The sequence below is a fragment of the Mobula birostris genome, chromosome 16, assembly GCF_030028105.1.
Source record: "Mobula birostris isolate sMobBir1 chromosome 16, sMobBir1.hap1, whole genome shotgun sequence".
Taxonomy (NCBI): domain Eukaryota; kingdom Metazoa; phylum Chordata; class Chondrichthyes; order Myliobatiformes; family Myliobatidae; genus Mobula; species Mobula birostris.
The window spans coordinates 31,015,466-31,038,356 of record NC_092385.1 but is presented as its reverse complement, the minus strand read 5'-3'; the positions used below and the strand labels follow the sequence as shown (position 1 = coordinate 31,038,356).

Sequence of the window (22,891 nt, the reverse complement as noted above, 5' to 3'; positions counted from 1 at the left end):
TGCCAATCACCTGTCCAGCTCTTGGCTCCATCCCTTCCCCTCCTGTCTTCTCCTATCATTTTCGATCTCCCCCTCCCCCTCCAACTTTCAAATCCCTTACTCACTCTTCCTTCAGTTAGTCCTGACGAAGGGTCTCGGCCTGAAACGTCGACTGCACCTCTTCCTACAGATGCTGCCTGGCCTGCTGAGTTCACCAGCAACTTTGATGTGTGTTGCTTGAATTTCCAGCATCTGCAGAATTCCTGTTGTTCTCTTCCTATAGATGTTGCCTGGCCTGCTGCATCTCACCGGCATTCTTTGTGCGTGTTAGCTGAATAAAGCACTATTTTGGTAACAATTAGAGTGCAGTACTGGTCAACAAAGTACAGGAGAAATGTGAGTACACCAGGAAAAACTGCAAATGAAGTTTATTGGTAAGTGGCAGAGCCTGGAAATTTTCTGAACAGATGAGATAGTGACTATCATGGTAAAACAAATAATGAGACTGAGAGGAAATCTAATTGAAGTCCATAAAATCAAAGGAACCTAACATGGTGAACCTGAAGGGCCTATTGTTCCTGATAGAGCTAAGTACCAGAGGATATGGATCTAAGTTAATTAGGTAGTTTTATAAAACTCTGGTTAGGTCACACCTGCCACATTGCATTAATTTCTGGTTGCTTCGTTATAGGAAGGTTTTCCCGGATGCTTCCGGAATTAGAGGTTGTGTGTTATGAGAAGAGGTTGGATAAACTTGTGTTATTTTCTCTCGAGCAGCAGAGGCTGAGCGAAGACCTGACAGAGGTTCATAAGATTATGAAAGGCATAGATAGACAGTTGGTATTATTTTCCCAAAATCATTTTTAATATTAGACAGGCTGTACTTAAAGTGAGAGGGTGTAAATTTAAAGGGGATGTGTGGGGCAAGTTTTTACAGAGTGGTGGGTACCTGTAGTGTGCTGCCAGGTGTAGTAACGGAGGTAAATACAAAAAAAAACATTTAAGAGGCTGTTAGATAGGCATCTAAATAAATAAAAATGGAGGGATATAGACATTGTGTATGTGGAAGGAATTAGTTTAGTTAGGTATTTAATTACTAGTTTAATTAGTTTGGCTGAAGGGTCTGTTCCTGTGATGTACTGTTCTATGTTCCAAATGGAAGAAAAGATCAGTGAGAAGTTCTTGAGAAAATTCACTTCCTAAGAGAATGGTAGAGGCGGAAACTCACATTTCACTTAAACCATAATTGGATAACCGTTTGCAAATTTGTAAAATACAGAGTTAAGAACAGAGAGCTGAGAAATTGGATTAACCTAAGTAGATGCATTTTTATTGTCTTGTCTCTTTTATTCCATAAGATTAATTCTAGAACATTTACAATCATTGATCTTTCATAATAATGGTTATCTAAAAATCCACTGTGTTGCTCTGTCTATCTGATGGTTCCTAATTTGCTGAGTATCTCCAGTGTTTTTTTATGTTTCACAGTTACAACATTTGTAATATTTTACTGTTCAGAATGGGTGTCACAATACCCATTCAGAAGCACAGTGAACAATATCCAATCAGACCTGTGTGTGACTTCAGATTCCAATGTAATTGACTCTTAGATGCCTCCTCAATATAGGGGCAGTTAGATGGACATTAAGTGACAGCAATGCTAGCAGCATCCACGTTCCATGAACAGAAAAAAATGTTTTCTTCCTGAACTGGTAAATTTGTTTTTGCTCATGTGATGCACATTTGTCTAGCATGTTCTGTTTTTATTTTTAAAAATGTTGCTTTTGCGAAGTAGAAAATGAACATTATTACTTGAATCCCATGGTATTTAGTTTCAAGGGGTGTTTAATGCCTTCAAAGGGGCTCCTTTGCTGATGAAGATTTCTATTTGGTATTTTGGCTTTTGTCTTTCTAAGTTGCTTAATATATTGTAAAACTTCTCACAAACCATATTAATGCATCATGTTTTACAGCTCTCTACAGTGGATGATGCAGAAAAAGGGCAGCCATGTAATGTATGTGGAGACCAGTGCCCAGGGTTGACATTACATAATTGGAGGTATTAATATTTTGGTGCTTTTGGAATGTTGATTATAAATAACCTAGTTATTATCTTTACATAATTGTTTAAATCTGCTTCTATTATAACGTAATTTTAATACTGATTTTTCTAAGTCAGCTTAGTATAAACTGAAATCATCTTAAAAAAATGCTCTGTTATTTTTACCCTTCCTTCAATGTACACGGCATTAGATTGTATCGTTGCTGCCTCTCTGTATCTATAGTGGTCATATTCACTGTGACAAAATAATCTTGAGTAAAGTGTTTATGATTAGTGAGCTGTAATGATGTTCTAGAGATAGTTGCCAATTTATGTAAAAAAACAGCACTTTGGGGTAATGCATGAGAATTATAAATCTAAAAATAACTTAGTAGCTTCATAAATCAGGTAGACAAAATTGAGTTAGCTTACCACTGAACTTGTATCATTAAAATAAATTAAAAACTTGATGATGTTTTCATATTTGTCATAGTATTCATAAAGTCCCAAAAGTTTGTGAATCATGAACACTGTAGTGGATAGCTCCAGTTCATTCTTTTGCAAGTTACATGAAATTTGGTGTTCTTTATATAAAAAAAGTAAATATTTTGGAGAATTATTATCTCAAGAAGAACTAATTGTATGTTCTTATTGAGTTGCTTTTTCGTGTTAATTCACTGTAACTATAGTGTCGTAGTCAGATGTTTGTTAAATTTCTTTAAATTATATTTGTACAATTTAAATAAAACATAAGGTGGGGGAGGAAAGAGAATAAACAGCCAAGCTCTTACCCTAGAGTTGCCATAGCTTTTAGAGGCACAGCAGGCTCTCCTTTATACTTAGGGAAACATACAAACACAGAAGAATGCTTTAATGGATTCTGCATTTCTGAGAGAACTATAAACATTTTTAAGTCAGAAGACGTTGCATATCAAAGTGTGTTGTAAATGCTTCTACTTTGTCCTAAAAACATTTAATCATGAAAGCAATTTATACCCTCTGACTCCTTAGTATATATTTGCAAACGTAATCATTTTCCAACAGTTACAAATTGAGAGGCAATTATTTCAATTTAATATGTAACTCGCAAAGGGCAAAGAGCAGCATGGTGCCAAAATATTCAGTGCTAGTAGACAAATAAAGAAACTTTCAATTTTTTTATTATTTACGTGGCATAATAATGTCTCCTGTTTCATCAAATAATATAATCATCTGAGTGTGTTTGGGGATATTTGATCCTTCAACACAACACTTCCTCATACAATGTGTAACTTTCCTCAATAACTTTCTGATGTCATATAAAAGTTGTTAAATGTATTTACAAATAAATTAAAGCAAAATCTTGGTTCGCGTTGACAGTTTCTATTGTGATGACTTTTATTGATACTCTGAAAAAGATTCTTCAATAAACCTTTGATACTTGCCTTAACATGAAGGGTTGTACGTGGTGACATGTATGTACTCTGATAATTTTTGGTAATAAATTTTACTTTGAATTTTGAACCTTACTTTGAGGAGTTCCTGAAAGTACTTAAGGTAATATCTGTGTATTTATAATATAATTTGTCCTTTTCATGTCATAAAAATATAGTTTGCAAAAGGATTTTAGGTTATTCAAACTTTTTAACGGTTGTATAATATGCAAGAAACTTAAATGATACACGGTTCATGAAAATAGCTGAGAAGCTTTAGGAAATGTATATTTGCTTTACTGAAAGATAAATAGCTTTTTAAAGACCTCTAGGGAGAGAAGGTTAGTGAATCATTAAAAATAGTTAAAATTCTGTACATTGTTGTGTTGATTTGTATTGTTAGTGAAGCTAGGTGTAGTTAGTAAGACTGGAGGATAATTTCTAATTGACTTAAATTTTAACTGTATTACAATACAGTATTTTAAATGTTACAGTATCTTAAATTAACTTTTCAGTTCAGTATATTTAGGAAATACTAGTGAAATGTAGAAACATTTTCATTGGCACCACGCTTCCCCTACTGCAAAGGTAGGACTTGAAAAACTGAATGTGTACTGAAGTAAGTGTCAGATGTTCTCCAAATCATTGCTTATTATTTTTGAACTGTGATTATTTCATCCATATCAAATGTGAATTATTTGAAAACCTTCTGTGAATACACATATTCTATGATAAATGTAACAGTAGAAGTTCAATGCAAAGTGAAATGATTTTGCTCATTTTTTTGGCAGATAAAGGGCTATAATGGTTCTGTAATATAATTCAAAGTCAAAATCTCTGCATGGTGGAAATATATACTAAAGGAAATGCTAGAAATGCACAGCAGGGCTAGCAGCATCTGTGGAGAGAAACAAAGTTAAATTCTCATGCTGATATTTTTAAAAGTAGCTTGTTTGATTGCTTCAGTGTAGGAGGCCATTCATCCCATCCAACTTATGTTGCCCCAACAGAGTAATCTCATTGTTTCCCTTCTCTCTTTCGATTTTTCTCTGTAGGATTGCAATTTACTTTCTGCTCCAGCTTCCCATATCTGCAGTTTCTCATGTCTGGTTATTTTGAATCACATCAACTCATTGTTCCCCCCCCCCCCCCCCCCCGTTATCTACAGTAGCAATTAATCAACCAGGATGTTGTTGGGAGCAAACTAAAGCATCTAACACAGAATGTGCAAACCACATAGATAGCAACCAAGAACTAAACCCAAGTTCCTCTGGCATTAATCCAGCAGCACTGACTGCTGCACCATTCTGTCCTTTCATGAGAACTGAAAAAGGGAAGTATTACATGTTTTCGGAAGATACAGAAGCAATGAAAAGTAGGGGGGGAAGAAGTGATCGAGAGATTTTGGTATGTGGTTAGACGGGATGACAAAGGAGTGTACAAAAGGGTGGTGGTTTAAATTGGGATAGTCAAATACATTTTTCTGAAGTTGTCGAATTCACCATTGAATCTGAAACATTGCTGTCTTGAGACAAAAAAGTAGCTCATTTCCCTTAACCATCATGTAGGTATCATAATGGCAATATACTAGAGATTGAAAGTGACAGGCAACTCATGTTTGAGGGACACTCTTACAGAGGAAATGAATCAGATTTGTTATTACTGACATGTGATGTAAAAATTGTTGTTAAACTACTATAAATCACAGAAATAAAAAAGTAGTGCAAAGAAAAAGAATAATGAGGTAGTGTTCATGGGTTCGTGGACCATTCAGAAATTTGATGTTGTTGAGCATGGGTCTTCAATCTTCTGTTCCTCTTCCCTGATGGTAGTATTGAGAAGAGGGCATGTCCCAGATACTGAGAGTCCGTAATGAAGGATGATGCATTTTTGAGGCAGCACTTAAAGGTGTCCTTTATAGTGAGAGGGAGGGTGGGTTGTACCCATGGAGCAACAAGCTGAGTCTATAACCCTTTTCAGCCTCTTGCAATCCTCTGCATTGGAGCCTTCATACCAGACTGTGATGTAACCAGTCAGAACGTTCTCCATCATACATCTATAGAAACTTATTTGCTTATTGCCAGTTATACCAGTGGCATTTAGGGCAACAATGAAGGTCCTCCATTTCTGTTTGTCCATACTATCGCACACAAATGTAGAAGGATTCTTCATTGCTATTTCTGTAACAGTTTTATTTGATCAGTCAGTGTTGTTAGCCCTGAGCTGAACCCCTGAACCTGGAGGACCAGTGGACTAGTTTGGCCTCTCCCCCTTGACCTGTTTGGTATGGGTGACCCTACCAGAGCCAAAGTTTAAGGCACTGACTCCAGCCAGCATAGCTCTATGGGTCATTGAGGTACGCAAGCCTCCAAACCATGACAACTTTGTGGTCCTCTTGGAAGACATCCATAGAAAGCTTTAAGAATATCTGGTGACATACCAAAACTCTTAACAAAGTAGAATTGCTGGCATACTTTCTTTGAGATTGCATCAATGTGTTGGACACAGGATAGATCGCCTGAAATGTTGATGCCCAGGAACATGACGGTATTTCGCAGAGCAATTAGCTAGTGTGTTAATATAAAATAGATGGCATCTACTGTTCCATGCAAAATAGTAAACAGAAAGTACAAGTATATCTCCTTTTTGTTTTTGGAAACAATATTAGAACATGTTAGGACAGTGGAAGAAGAGAAGATAAAAATCTTCTGCATTGGTATGAGATGAGAAGGATTGTGAAAGAAAAGGATCATGATGCCACAGAAAGAACTGTTCCTATTCTATAAATGTTCAGCAGAAACAATGCAGATAGCACTTAAAATGAGTTAATATGATTCAAGCCTTTGTACAATTGCATGGCTGATACCAAAAGCACTGTAGGTAAGAAATACATTAAGATTTTGTATCAGAAAACTGTACAAATTGAGGATTATACTTGTGAGCAATCATGGTGCTGATTCTACAGTTATGTGACTTTTGATTGCAAAGCCAATATCTGGTTTACCTCTGCTTTTGTTTTTGAGTATAATAGCAACCTACTTTAATAATATTACTGTGAGAAGCTTAACAGTGTGTATTCTTTTGATTTGACTAAAAAAAGAAGTTCCTTTAATATTAACTTCAAGTCATTAGCATTAATTTTGGCACAGAAGTTGGTATTTAATTTGTATGGTGATACAATGAGTATAATTTAATTATTTTTGTTTCTTAGCCCAATATGCTGCTTGAAGCAGCAGTTAGTTCTTGTGTACTTGGAACATGAATAACAACTGTCAGAAATGTTTCATACTGTGATTTGAAGTAAATATGCAGAACTACTATGCAAAAAAAATGATATTATACATGTGTTTTATGTTGAAACTTAGGAATGATTATTTATGCTGTCATTTGCTTTAGCATTTTCTTTAAAAAGAGTTATGTTTAGTAATTTTATTTGGGAAAACCTAGAATTTTGGTTCTGGTCTGCAGTTTTCCTAAGAAAACACTGTGGTAGATTTCAAAGTGTCCAGAAAAAATGGTATAGCTTGTGTTAACATAATTAATTACTATTTCCTAATTATGTGATGATTCAGGAACAGGATTCCAAGAGGTTTTGAAAAGGCAGATGTAGAGAGAATATTTGAAGGAAAATCTAGAACCAGGGATCGCTGTTTAAAAATAACAGGTCATGCATTTAAAACAGATGAGTTGTGATTCATTGGAATCCTACTCTTCAAAGAGCAGTAGTTTGTATGTTCTTATGGTAGAAATAGATTTAACATGTGATAAGCAAGGAGGTGAAGTAATAAAATAGGGCAATTTTGTGGCCATAATGTAAAGAGCTAAATTCTCAGTTGAGGTGAGAGTGGCAACCTTTGACATTAAAGCTGTATCTGATCTAGTACTTCATCAAGGAGCCTTGGTAAAAATGCTGTTAAAAGGATTAAGGGGAGAACACTTAAATGATTGCAATCACATCTTGCACAAAGAAAGCTGGTTGTTGTTTAAAGTCAATCACCATGGCATTGTTGCAGAAGTTTCTCAGGGCCATATCGTAGGCACAATTACTTTCAGTTGCTTTATCAATGTCCTTTTATCTGAACACCAGAGGTGGGGAAGTTTGCTGATGATCACACAATAAGACAATGACCATTTCCTCCAAGAGGAGTCTGACCACCTAACAAATCACTGAGTTCTTTACCAACAATATTTGGGGTTATCATTGATCAGAAACTCAGTTGGAATACTCAGAATCTGAACCAGGTTTAGTATCACTGGCACATGTTGTGAAATGTGTTGTTTTGTGGCAGGAGTACAGTGCAATACATAAAATATACTATACATTATAAGATATAATAAAGTAATATTCATGGACCATTCAGAAATCTAATTTCAGAGATGAAGAAGCTGCCCCTGAAATGTAGAGTACCTTGCTCTACCTCAGGCTCTTGCACCTTCTTCCTGATATTAGTAATGAGAAGAGGGCATGTCCTGGGAGATGGGGATCCTCATTGATGGGTATCTCCTTTTGAAAATATCGTTTATGTTAGGATACGAATACCCATGATGGAGCTGGCTAAGTTTACAATCTTCTGCGTTTTTTTTTTCTGATTGTGTGCATTGGAACTTGAAATTTCTCATCATTTCCACTGCTACTGCTTCGATGAGGATTGGTGTGTATTCCCTCAACTTCCCCTTTTGGAATTCCATAATCAATTCCTTGATCTTGTTGTCGAGTGCCAGATTGTTGTTGCGACACTACTTAACCAGCCAATCTAGCTAACTCCTGTACACCTCATCACCATCTGATATTCTGTCAATAACAACTGTGTCTTTGGCAAAATTATAGCTAACTTTTGTGCTGTGTCTGGCCAGACAGTCATGGGTGTAGAGAGAGTAGTAGGCTAAGTATGCATCCTTGAGGTGTGCTTGTGCTGATCAGTGTTCCTATCCACACTGACTATGGTCTCCCAATGGGGAAGTTAGTTTTAGTTGCAGAAAGAGGTTTTAAAGTTATTGATTAGCACTGAAAGGATGATGGTGTTGAATGCTGAGTTGTAATCAATAAACAGCAGCCTGAAGTAGGTATTGCTGTTGTCGAGATGGTCCAACGCCGAGTGGATAGCCAGTGAAATTGCAACAGTTGTAGCCTATTGTGGCAGTAGGCAAATTGCAGTGAGTCCAGATCCTTGCTTATTCCTTGATCTAACCATAATCTATCTTTTAAAGCAATTCATCACAGTAGATATAAGTGCAAATGGCTGATAGTCATAGAGACAGCTCACCCTTGGGCACTGGAATAATGGCCTTTTGAAGCAGGTGGGAACCTCCAGCTGTAGCAGTGAGAGATTGAAGATGTCTTTGAATGCTCCAGCCAGTTGGTTGGCACAGGTTTTCAGTACCCTACCAGCTATATTGTGGCCTGACATCTTGCAAGGGTTCACCCTCTTGAAAGGTGTTCTGATCTCAGCCTCTTGACTGATATCACAGGGTCGTCAGATACTGCAGGGATTTGCACAGCCATAGATTTATTCTCCTTTTCAAAGTGTGCATAAAAGGCATTTAGCTTTTTGGAGAATGAAGCATCATGATGTTAGTTTTTACCTTGTATGAAGTAATGGCCTGCAAATCATGCTGTAGCTGAAGTGCATCCAATTCCATCTCAAGCCTCACTCTGAATTGCTTTTTTGCTTTTAAGATAGCCTTCCATATCTTGTACTTAGACTTTTTGTTGCGTTCTGGACTACCAGTCTTGATGAGCAGCACAGAGCTACTCCTTAGCAGACTGTGAATCCCACAGTTCATCCACAGCTTCTGGTTTGGTTATGTCTAGTATGTTCTCAAGGGTCCTCAGTTGTCCACACAACAAGGATTTCTTAAGCATGCTGCCATACTATTATCCTTATAATCTTTAGTATGTTGGAAATTAAATAAATATGCCTATTTGTTGTATGAATACACTTATGGGGGCTACAACGGTCTTTGACAAATATATATTAAATGCAACATTAAGGCAAAAGTCATGTTTTTATTTTCATAAAAAGTTTGGAGTACTCAGGAATAAGTGGTGAAATAAATGATTTTAATAAATACCCAACAGTTAGTTAAGAAATATGGCAAGATAAATGTGCTTTGTTTCAAACAGTGAAGCAAGTAAGCACAGTGACTGCTGATTTTGTAACCTTTAATGAAAGTGGTTGGTGTTTTAAAATAAATAGTCTTTAAAAGGAGTCATTATTTAACAACTTAGTCAATGGTAACAAAAGAGAAAGCTACATTAACACAATAGGTATTAATATGCAGATTACGTTACTGAAAGGCAATAAATGAGAATGTCAATTACAGATTAGCTGTTTTATCCAGTGAAAACTTTTTTCAATGAGTAAACTGTGTGTGTGTGTATGTGTGTGTGTGTATATGCGCGTGCGTGTGCGCGTGTGTGTGTGTGTTTTTAAGTTTCAGGTATACTCTGGCTGTAACCACCGCCTTTTTCCTACTTGAAGACTTTAACAGAGAATCTTGTATTTGTTAAAGAAAGGCCTAGAACAGCAAACATTCAGAAGTATTCATTTCCATGATTCACAGCATTTGGAATAGTGCCCTTTTAAATGCTCAAATGTTTTTGGTTTATGGCATAGCTAAGGGTTTTCATTTTAACTGCTTCAGTGCTTCAAATATATGCATTCATAGGTTATGAGCTGAATATTTTGTTAATGGCATTTTTTTACTCAAATGTAATTGTTTAATATCTTAACACTAATTTTAAGCATTTGTGTTCTGCACTGATTTTTGTTTTGGAAAGAGAAAATAAAATGCCTGGTAATTGGTAGCTCTACAAAATCAGTTTCTTTGCACATCTTTGCACAAGTACATACACAACTACACATATACTCCTTTAATGAGGTTTTTGATTCAGTATTTGAATTAAATTTCTGATCAGGGAGTGTATGTTAAGCATTTGATCAAAAACTTTGCTCTTTTCACTCATTAGATCTTATGGAAGATGCAATTTTTTTACCTAATTTTAATGTTTCACTTTTGTTTTGCAATTTGTGTGATTATTATTATGATATTCTGCCATTCAACGATTGTTCTTTAGTTGAGTGACCCACATTTTAATTTTCTGATGTATTCTGAGTCAAAGAATGGAGTTCATTTACACACTTCAGATGGCTTATATTGCAGCATATTCTCAACAAGAGAAATCCTGGATTCTTAGATTGTCCTTTTGGAAAAAAAACCTTTTTGAATGTGAATACAAAGATGTGGATCATGATAGCATTCACACTGACTGTTGAACCATACAGTAACTCTCAAGGAGTAAATTCATAGTTTCTAGGACATTCAATAAAGAATGATCCTTTAACTAGATCTCCAAGTGGATTTGTTGACCAGCATATACAATTGTGGTATTCAAGTCAGGAATTTAGCTTTGGGTTTAAAATGCCTATTTAATGTTAACTCCTTCTTCAATTGGCCCTCAGGAATGTGGATTACTTGCTTCTAATCCAGTTTTGTGGGTTCTGAGGTAGTTAATGAAGGCTTTGTGAGAATCTTGGACTCTTCCAAAGATGGGGCAGGATGTAATGGTATTAGCTGTGAGGTACTTGTAAGATGGTACAATTCTTCTGCCACAATGTGGAGTGGTTTTGCTTTTGTTAACTCCCAATATATATGCTCACAGCTTATTCCACTCCAGTAGAGAGCTTCGTAGAACTGAACTGAAAAATTGTATATTGGAAAATGGACAGGAGGGTTAAGTTAATGACACAGCAGAGATGAGTTTTGCAGGAGTTTGTTGGGATGTTGCACTTCAATTTTCTTCCATCGATTTAGTAATCTCCTCCCTCAGCAGAGCTTGCCTTTTTTTATGCTTCTGAGATCTGGACCAGGCATCACAAGACACTGGTAAAATGCCATCAACACTGTTATGTAAAATTCTCTCAATTCATGGGATCTTCAGTGTCATAGTATTTCTTCTAATTTGTAGAATGTCTTATTTTCAGAATTTCTTAGTGATTTTTGTTTTTTGTTCCCTTTCAAAGTTCTTAAACTTGACAAAAAATAACATCTGGTAAAAATTTAAGGCCTATTCTCCCTCATCTACAAAGATGAGGCCCTGCTAAGGAATGTTGAGATGCTGCAGTTAAGACCATCTTCAATAAAGGAAACATTATGATAAAAAATAGAGATTTCCCTCTCTGCCTTCCACAATGTAAGTCACTGTAAAGGACCTCAGTCACCTCCTCCTAGAAGTTGTAGAGCTCTTCCTTGAGTTGCAGAGTCAATTGTTATCAGATGAACTTTCAATATGTTGCACCACAGAGCAACTCTAAGAAAATTGTGCAGAACCAAGATTTATCATAGATAATCTTTCTTATTCCCTCAAAAATATTTGGTGGTGTTAGAGAGAGTCTGTGCAGGAACCACAAATTTATGAGAAATTCTTTGTCATTCTAAATCTGTTGCATAATGACAGGCAAGTCATGTTCTTACCAATGGGTCCACCACAGTGTAGTCGAGGGTCAATTAGGGCTATGTCATTAACTTAACCCTCTTGTCCATTTTTCTATGCAGCGATTTTGCACTTCAATTCCACTAAGCTGTATATTGCAGTGGAGTGAATCTGTAGCATGAGTAAAAAATTGTTGAAACTTGTTGCTTTCAATCCAGAATCGAGTTCCCAGAAAAGGAGATCACCTATGCAGTTGAGGTGTTTCAATTGATTGTAGTAAAAATACACCTGTATCTGGAAGGTCCAACTGCTGGTGAGACAGTATCCTGGCAAAAACTACACCATGAAGACAAAAGAACACTCCAAGCATCTCCATGAAAAAGTGATTGAAAAGCACCCACCAGGAGATGAATATAAAACTGAATATCCCTTGGAATACAGTTAAGTCAGTCATAAAGAAATGGAAAGAATATGGCACAGTTGTAAATCTGCCTAGAGCAGGCTGTCCTCAAAAGCTGAGTGATCATGCAAGAAGGGGACTTGTGAGGGAGGCCACCAGAGACTTACGACAACTCTGGATGAGTTACGAGCTTCAGTGGCTGAGATGGGAGAGGCTGCGCATACAACAACTGCTGCCCAGGTACTTAACCAGTCGCAGCTTTATGGGAGAGTGACAAAGAGAAAGCCACTGTTGAAAAAAACTTACATGAAATCTCAGCTAGAGTTAGCCAGAAGGCACATGGGAGACTCTGAAGTCAGCTGGAAGAAGGTTCTAAGGTCTGATGAAACGTAAATTGAGCATTTTGGCCATCAGACTTATTATGTTTGGCATAAGCAAAACACTGCACATTATCAAAAGCAGACCATCTCTACCGTGAAGCCTGGTGGTGGCTGCATCATGCTGTGGGGATGCTTCACTGTAGGAGGCCCTGAAAGGCTTGTGAAAGTGGAGGGAAATAGAAAGCAGCAAAATACAGGGAAATCCTGGAGAAAACCTGATGCCATCTGCAAGAGAATTGCGCCTTGGGAGAAGATTTGTAAACTACAAAGTTAATATCCTGGAGTGGCCAAGTCAAAGTCCATACCTCAATCTAACTGGATTTGAAAAGGGCTGTTCACTCACGGTCCCCATGCAATCTGACAGAGCTTGAGCAGTTTTGTAAAGAAGAATGAGGAAAAATTGCATTATCCACATGTGCAAAGCTGATAGAGTCCTATCCATACAGACTCAAGGTTGTAATTGTTGCCAAAGGCGCATCTACTAAATACTGACTTGAAGGGTGTAATTATGCAATCAATTATTTAGTGTTCAATAATTTTCATAAATTTAGACCAATCTGTAGAACTTTGTTTTCACTTTGACACAAGAGTCTTTTCTGTTGGTCAGTGTCAAAAAAGTCAAATTAAATCCACTGTGACTCAATGTTATATAAAAAATAAAGCATGAAAACTTCCAAGATGGGTGAATACTTTTTATGGGCACTGTATCTGATACTAGACAGACATTCTACACTGAGCTCCACCATGGCAATAGGTTTCACAGAAAATACCTGGAGAACATTCTCAAGTCTTGAAATATGTAACATCTTTATCGTTTCATGACCAACACTGGCCAGTAACTGCTCAAATTGGAGAAGCATTTCAGATGTCTTTATAGCAGTGGTTCCCAATCTTTTTATGCTATGGACCAAAACCATTAACTAAGGGGTCTATGGACCCCGGGTTGGGAACTCCTGCTTTAGAGCATACAGAGCCAAGTGAAATCAGCTCAAGTAGTGCAGAGTCTCTTAAATAGTCCACCGTTCCATCCCCCAAGCACCTCTAGGCTGTAAATCTAGATAAACCTTATCATCTATCACAGAATCGATTAAACTGGACTGGAAGCAAGGTATCCTTAATCCCAAAAGTCTACCTTGGGTGATAAACTTATTTTTGTCAGTGCAAAGATTTAACTAGAAGGGTTCTAGTGACTTCTATATGATTGCAAGGTGCCCATGTACACCTTGAAAATATCACTGTTTTTGGACCTGTCTTTTGGCTGATTCAAGTAAGCTATGATTGTAATGTGGTAATCTACTGAAAGTAATTTCATAACTCAATTCCTGTTCATTAAGTCCATCAGCTTCCACTTCAAAATTCACTTTCCATTAAAGTTAGTAAAGCTATTTTAAAATATATATAGGATTAATCCATTGTAAAATGTATTAATGTCTTCATCTAGCATCTGCAAGCATATTACAAAGACTCCGGACGGTTTATATATTTCTATTTCCTTTTCGAAATTTATGTTGGAAAATCTATTAAAGCAAATCTTTTTCCTCTTTTATATGTGTACCTGTCTGTAAATCAGAATTAATTCCAGGCCCTCTGGTAGAAATGCACTTTATTTCTCATTTTTCATGACTATCTCATAGTTCTAACTTCCAAATCAGGTGCTACTGCATTTTCTTGTCTCAAACATTTTGTGTTTCAGCGCCAGGAAAGAACATGTCAAGAAATTCCTTGCTAACCGGTCATGCAGTTGGAATTTGTCCAACTGATAACAACTATCCCAAACAGGTTTTGAAGAAAGGCAGAGCAGTGGGAATCTAATTAAACCTTTTCTAGATTGCTAGCATTGCATTTGCAATTTTTGTGCATGTGTTGATTTTATATTCCACCATGTAAAATTAAGTTAATTAAATAATGAACTAGATTCTGCTGGATTGCAAAATTAAATATGACTTCTCTTGGGAGTATCCACCACACAAACATACCATAACTATGTCATAAAAGCTTTGAATAGTGAAAAATGCTGGGGAAATTACAGTGCAAGTGACTTAATTCTTTTAGTTAGGCAGGTCTGATTACCTGCAACTTTTCATAGCTTAGTTTATATTTTCATTAAAAATAATTTCAGCGGTATTAATCATAGTTCTGTCAAAGTCAATGACAATAATATTTTTTTCTATTGCTAAGAATCTTATACTTAAAATTGTGATCTGTGTTGCCTAATTGAATAAAAGTCTATTAAGGTTGCTAACATTCAAAAATAATAAATATAGTACTACTCTTAACAAAACAGTTCAATTTTAATATATTGGCATCCCATATTCCTAAATCCAATTAATGAATGGTTTGTTTTAAAAATTTAGATGTTCCTCTTCTGTTTTCCCTCAATCCTGACTTTGATATAACCACAAGCACAACATTTGTTCATTCTTGGGAAATGTCATTACTGGCAGTGCTAACCTTTATTCCAATTACTCATGAGCTGAGGCAGCTAAAAGTCAATAGTACTGGTGAGCACTGAGTTACATGTAAGCCAGACTGAGTAGGGTTGCAGATTTCCTTCTCTGAAGACAGGAGTGAACTAGATGAACTTTTACAATAGTCTAGTAATTCCTTAGTTAACTGTGAATTTAAATTGTCTGATTGTCTTGATGTAATTCAGAATAATCCCACTGGAACAAAATCCTGAACTCTGGTTTATACTCCAGTAACTTTGTCACTATATGTAGAGTCGTGGAGCACTACTGCACAGAAACAATCCACGTCAGACTATTGTTCTGCCTAGTCCCATATAAACAGACAGAAAGATGAGCATGTACACTAAAAACAGAATACTGCAATGCTACATTTATTCTATCCTGATTTATGGAAGTGAATGCTGGACCATTTCCCCAGCAATGAAAAAGAGGCTAGAAGCAGCTGAATTATGATTCTACAGGAGAATGTTAAAAATATCATGGACCACACACACATCAAATGAAGTTCTCAGAAGAGCCCAAGCAGTTTGATCACTCGTACCAACAATAAGAGAAAAACAACTCAGATTCCTAGGACACATCATGCAGAAAGATGAACTCGAAAAACTCATACTCATACTCGCTGGAAAGATTGAGGGGAGCAAACCTAGAGGAAGACCTCGGCTTATGTACATCAAAAGCATAGCCAGGTGGCTACACATGAAGGAAATGGAAGTCATCCAAAGAACGAGGGATAGATCTATATGGAAAACCATGGTCACCAACATCTACATCAGATATGGTACCTAGACAGACAGTCCCATCAACCTGCACCTGGACCATCGCCCTCCATAACCCTCCCATCCGTGTACTTAACCAAACTTCCCTATAACACAGGTCCTCAAGTTCTTGCAACATCTTTGTAAACTTTCTCTGTATCCTTCAATCTTATTGATATCTTTCCTGGAGGTAGGTGATCAGAACTACACAAATTAGGGCTCTCCAACATTGTTTACAATTTCAACATAATATCCCAACTCTTGTACTCAATACTTTGATTTATGAAGGCCAATGTGCCAAAACTGTCTTTATGACTCTATCTACCTGTGACATGACTTTCAAGGAATTATGGATCTGTATTCCCTGATCACCTACCTCCAGGAAAGATATAAATAAAATTGAAGGATACAGGGCCCTTCTGTTCACTGTGCAATTCCCACTTTTTTTTCCTCTCAAAGTACAACACCTCTCATTTGTCTCCATTAAATTTCATCTGCCATTTTTCAGCCCATTTTTCCAGCTGGTCCAGATCCCACTGCAAGCTTTGATAGCCTTCCTTATTCACTGAAACCCTAATCTTGGTGTAATCCACAAATTTGCTGATCTAATTTACCAGATTATCATCCAGATTGCTGATATAGATGATAAACAACAATGAACTCAGCAATAATCCTTGCCCCTCACCACTAGTGAGGACCCAATAAGAGAGGCAACCATCTACTACCACTGTCTGACTTCTCTCTCAAAGCCAATGTCAAATCCATTTTACTACCTCATCATGAATACCAAGCAACTGAACATTCTTGATCAATCTTCCATGTCAAAGGCCTTGCTAAAATTCACGTGGACAACATCCACTGCCTTTCCTTGCTCAAAAAACTCTAAAAGATTGGCTAGAAACAACCTACAATCCACAAAGACATTTTGACTATCCCTAATTATTCCCTGGTTGTCCAAATATTTATATGTCTGGTCCTTTACAATACCTTACAGTAATTTACCCACTACTGACATTAGGCTCACCAGCCTATAATTTCTGACTTACTATTCTTAAAGCCTTTCTTAAACAATAGAATATGAATTATCTTCTGGCACCTTAACCGTGGCTCTGGACTTTTTGAATACCACTTCTAGGGTCCCTGTAATTTCTGCACTAGCCTTCCACAAGGTCCCAGGGAATACCTTGTCAGGACCTGCAGGATTATCCACTCTTTATATTTGCCCTCAGCCAATATGCACCTCCTCCCCTATAATCAATATATTGTCCATGACCTAACTGCTGTTTTACCTCAGTGCAATAGAGGCTGTGTCCATCTCCCAAGTAAATACAAATGCAAAAAAAAACATTTAAAATCTCCCTCATCTCTTTTGGCTCCATGCAAAGGTCACCTTCAAGAGGACCAATTTTGTCATTTGCTATACTTTTGCTCAAGATATCTGTAGAAGCCCTTGGAATTCTCTTTCATCTTGTCTGCTAAAGCAACATCATGCTAATTGTACATTTATTTAAAATAAACGATGACCATCTGCTTGGAGGAAAATTGAGTTATAACTAATAGATTTGAAACCTTCACACATTTTCAAATGTCAAATATTTCATTATATTTTAAAACATTCTGTAAAAATTTTAACTTGTTTTGTTGTGCTCGTATAATCCAGGCAAAGAAAGAACAAATTATTAATTTACGAAGAGGTGTATTGGAATGGCCATGATTTCATAGATTATATATACCTTTGAAACTCAAAAGGGATATGCCATTTTAAAATAGTTAATGAATTATCATTCAATGACTTTGTTCTAGGAATACTGGTATAAAATATAGTTGCATGTCTATGAATGGCTAATTTGTTATTATGCCTTCTCCAGAACACTTGATTTGGAAAAGGTGTGAAATTCATTGTGAATTACTATTCCTGTGAATAGTGTACTTCACCAGTCTTGCCTTTCTGGAGAAAAATTAGATTCATGATACCACACCTCAATACTGCAGCAATCACATTTATACTCCTTTTAAAGATGTGGTATTTTCATTACATATTATTTGTAAATATAAATATAATGGAATCGCACAAAGAATCCAGGGAGGTATTAACTGCCTTTTAAACAGGGCATGTTTTACAATTGCAATATTTTAATTTTGCTGATGTTTACTTTCTGAATATTTAACAAAATCTAGCATGATTGTATAGCTTAGCAGGTGTAATGTTGTACTGTATATGCAAAAGGTTTTTTTTTAGTCAAGGTAGTAGTCTGGCTTTAAACCTAGTGCCTGTTCTGTGCTTCATTGAAAAGAGTGGGTGGGTTCATAGCATTAGCCAGGGTAAAGTACAAGGGAGCTTTGTGTTCAAATATCTGTTTTGAAATACAAGCATGACAAGATGATCAAGTTCAGGACTTTACTGTACAGTTAAACTGCATGTGATGCAACACAGTTGTACATAATTGACGCGAGTTTCAAAACACTAGCCTTTATATCTTTGAGCTTAGTGTAGACTTATTAATATTCCCATGATTATATTTTGTGATTTTGATGACATGTCACATATTTTATTACCAGTAAGTATTGATGTTAAAAATTAGCTTATATAAAAAAGAGATTGTTGTAGTTACCATTTTAAGAAGGGAGGAGTGGGCAATGATCTCATAATGTATTTCTTCAATCTGGTTACTGTTTCAGATTACAAGAAACATTTTCCAATTAATGTTTTGCCTCCAAAAAATATATATAATGGGGTCAATAATACAATATTTTGGAATTTTTCTTGGTTACCTCATTGATAATTGTTATTATCTGATTGGTTTTGTATGTGATGAATCTCTCTTATAATATTAATATGCTTCTGTTTACTTAGGGGTATGTGCTGGAATGTCTATGGGTGATTGCAGGGCTTTGGGAATGCCAAATCCTCATCAGAATATTTGATAAAACAGATAATGAGCAACAATTACTACAGCTAAAGTTTACTAACTGGTTTATTTTTAATAACTAAACAGTTGCATAAAATGTTATGACAGTAGTCAATCTGATGCTATTTCACCACTGGGCCTATGTTATGGCAGTGATGTTGTACCGTTAAAAATGCAATGCATGATCCAAAAATCATTTTGTCATTGCATTCACCTGGTGTGGGAATAGATTATTCCATCTCAGGTGCATTTTACTTCCTTTTAATGTAATTCTACAATGCATAGAACAGCGATATCTGCAGCACATTACAAGGCCCTTGGGCCCACAATGTTGTGCCGACCATGTAACCTACTCTAGAAGCTACCTAGAGTTACCCTACCACATAGCCCTCTATTTTTCTAAGCTCCGTGTTCCTACCTAAGAGTCTCTTAAAAGACCCTGTTGTATCCACCTCTACCACCGTCAACGGCAGTGCATTCCATGCACCCACTGCTCCCTGTGTGAAAAACTTACCCCTGGCATCCCCTCTGTACCTACTTCCAAGCACCTTAAAACTATTCACCACTCACGTTAGCCATTTCAGTTCTGGGAAAAATCTTCTGGCTATTCACAGGAACAGTACCTCTCATCATCTTATACATCTCTATTAGGTCACCTGTCATCCTCCATAGCTCCAAGGAGAAAAGGCCAAGTTCACTCAACCTGTTCCCAGAAGGCGCACTCTCCAATCCAGGCAACATCATTGTAAATTTCCTTTGCACTCTTTCTATAGCATCCACATCCTTCCTGTAGTGAGGTGACCTGAACTGAACACACTACTTCAAGTGGGGTCTGACCAAGGTCTTGTATAGCTGTAACATTACCTCATGGCTCTTGAACTCAATCCCATGGTTGATGAATGCCAACACACCGTGCGTCCTCTTAACAACACTGTCAATCTGCACAGCAGTTTTAAGTGGCCTTTGGACACGGACCCCAAGATCTCTATGATCTTCCATACTGCCAAAAGTCTTACCATTAATACTATATTTTGTCTTCAAGTTTGACCTACCAAGATAGATCACTTCGCACTTACCTGGGTTGAACTCCATCTGTCAATTCTCAGCCCAGTTCTGCATCCTGCTGTAACCCCTGACAACCCTGCAGGCTATCCACAACACCCCCAACCTTTGTGTCATCAGAAAACTTACTAACCCACCCTTCTACTTTTTCATCCAGGTCATTTATAAAAATCACAAAGAGGAGGGATCCCAGAACAGATCCCTGCGAACATCACTGGTCACTGACCTCCATGCAGAATCCAAACCATCTATATCCATCCTTGGCCTTATGTGGGCAAGCCAATTCTGGATCCACAAAGCAAGCTCTCCTTGGATCCCATGCCTCCTTACTTTCTGAATGAGTCTGGCATGGGGAACCTTATCAAATGCCTTACTGAAATCCATATACACTACATCCACTGCTCTACTTTCATCAATGTGTTTTGTTACATCCTCAAGGAATTCAATCAGGCTTGTAGGGCATGACCTGCTCTCGACAAAGCCATGCTGATTATCCTTAATCAGATTATGTTTCTCCAAATGCTCATAAATCCTGCCTCTCAGAATTCTCTCCAACATCTTGCCCACCACTGAAGTAAGACTCACTGGTCTATAATTTCGTAGGTTATCTCTACTCCCTTTCTTGAGCAAGGCAACAACATTTTCAACCCTCTAATCCTCCAGTATTTCTCTCATCCCTATCGATGATGCAAAGATCATCGCTAGAGACTCAGCAGTCTCCTCCCTCGCTTTCCACAGTAGCCTGGGGTATATCTCGTCCAGTTCTGGTGACTTACCTAACTTAATGCTTTTCAAAAGCTCTAACACATCCTCTTTCTTAATGTCAATATGCTCAAGCATTTCAGTCTGCTGTATGTCATCCCCACAATTGCCAAGGTCCTTTTCCCTGGTGAATACTGAAGCAAGGTATTCATTAAGTACCTCCGCTACCACCACCTACTCCATACACACTTTTCCACTATTGCACCTGATTGATCCTATTCTCACTCGGCTCATCCTCTTGTTCTTCATATATTTGTAGAATGCTTTGGGGTTTTCCTTAATCCTGCTCAGCAAGGCGTTCTCATGGCCCCTTCTAGCTCTCCTAATTTCATTCTTCAGCTCTTTCTTGGCAACCTTAATGCATTCAGTCCATTAGAATTTTGCTCCACATTTTTCTCTCTGATTTGAAGGATAGTTTTTGGTTTCTGGGTTCTGCAGAGCTTGAAATTATTTGGAATATTAGGTTTCTGGCATTGTTAATAAAAAGTAGTTACGTTTAATTGGAGTGGCCATATTATTTATTGATCCAGTGTTAGAGTGGGGAGCTATAGCTTTGGCTCAAGAGGCAAGGAAAGTGGAGGCTAGTTTGAGGTTTTTGTCAAGTTTCTCTTTCTTTCTTTGTTGGAGCCTAGCTAGATTAATGAGAATGGATCCCAGGCTAGGGGTATGAGTCAGTCTCCCTGACTGCTATGTCTGTAAGAAATGCATCTGTGTGCAACTCCTTACAGACCATGTTAGAGAACTGAAGCTGGATGACATTGAGGTCATGAGGAGATGATAGATGAGAGCTACAGGAAGGTAGTCACGGCTAAGTTGCAGGAGGTAGGTAGTTAGCTGATTATCAGGAGGGGGAAAGGGAAAAGACAGTTAATGCTGAGTACCCTTGTGGTTGTTCCCCTCTGTAACAATTATTTGCGTACTTTTGGGTGGAAAGACCTGCAGGGGAACGTTGCAGGGACTAAGTCTCTGGTACAGAAGCTTAGCTCTGTGACTCAGAAAGGAAGGGAGGAGAAGATGAGAGTGGTGGTGGTAGCATATTCAATAGTTAGGGGATCAATCAAGAGAATCTGTGGATGTAAAAGAGATTCCCAGATGGTATGTTACTTCCGGGATGCCAGGCTCAGGAACAACATACCATTCCACAGCAGTCTTAAGGAAGAGTGTGATCAGCCAGAAGTTGTGGTGTATATTGGTACCAGTGACAAAGGTAGGAAACAAAATTAGGTCCTGAAGAGAGAATATAAGGAGCTAGATATAAGAAGCTGAAAAGCAGGAGCTCAAAGGGTAGTAATCTCTGAGTTGCTCCCTGTGCAATTGCCAGTGAGGGTAAGAATAGGATGATTTGGCAGATGAATGTGTGGCTGAAGAATTGATGCAGGGGGCAGTGATTCAGATTTGTGGATCATTGGAATCTCTTCTAGAATAGTATGGTCTGTACAAAAGAGATGGGTTAACCAGAACTGAAAGGGGCTAATATCCTTGTGGGCAGTTTTGCTAGAGCTGTTGAGGAGCGTTTACACTAGTTTGGCAGGGGGATAGGAACCGAGTGATATGTCAAAGAATGAAGCAGTTGGTGTAAAGGAAGATGTGCCATGTTGAGAGACTGAGGAAGGATAGGTCATAATTTCAGAAAGTTGGATGGGTTCAAGTCTGTCTGTTTAATGCAAGAAATATCAGGAAAAAGGATGATGAACTTGGAGCACAAGTCAGTACATAGAGCTCTGACTTTGTGGCTATTACAGAGATTGGCTGTCACAAGGGCAGGAATGGCACCTGGATGTTCCAGGCTTTCGATGCTTCAAAAGGGTCAGGGAGTGAAGTGAAAGAGATGGGGGAGTAGCTTTGCTGATCAGGGATAGTCACTGCTGCAGAAAGGGAGGACATCATAGAGAGATTGTCTTCTGAGTCAGTGTAGGGTGGAAGTCAAACAAAAAGAGAGCAGTCACTCTATTGGGAGTTTTCTAAAGACTTTCCAATATCATTAAAGATACTGAGTTGCAGATCAGGAGGCAGATTTTGGAAAAGTACAAAAATAACAGGGATGTTGTATGGATAATTTTACCTTCCCTAATTGTACCTCAGTGCAAAAGATTTACATAGGGCAGAATTTGTTAGATATGTGTCCAGGAAAGGTTATTTTCAGAATTGTAGACAGGATGACAAGAGGAGAGGCTATACTAAATCTGGTACTTGGCAATGAACCTGATCAGATGACACACCTCTAGATGGTTGAGCATTTAAACGACAATGACCACAGCTCCCAGACCTTTACCACAGATTTGGACA

General features: G+C 37.6%; 1 protein-coding gene across 3 annotated transcripts in view; it reads left to right on the top strand.

Moving 5' to 3' along the window:
• Positions 1 to 22,891, top strand: part of prickle2b (prickle homolog 2b) — a 205,662-nt gene that overhangs the window by 19,545 nt on the left and 163,226 nt on the right. For all 3 annotated transcript variants that reach the window (XM_072280515.1, XM_072280513.1, XM_072280514.1), the window contains exon 2: positions 1,953 to 2,038. Coding sequence is in view for 2 of the 3 variants with exons in the window: in XM_072280513.1 (XP_072136614.1) it covers positions 1,953 to 2,038 (86 nt within the window). In the remaining variant the exon portion in view is untranslated. The remainder of the gene's footprint in view (positions 1 to 1,952; positions 2,039 to 22,891) is intronic.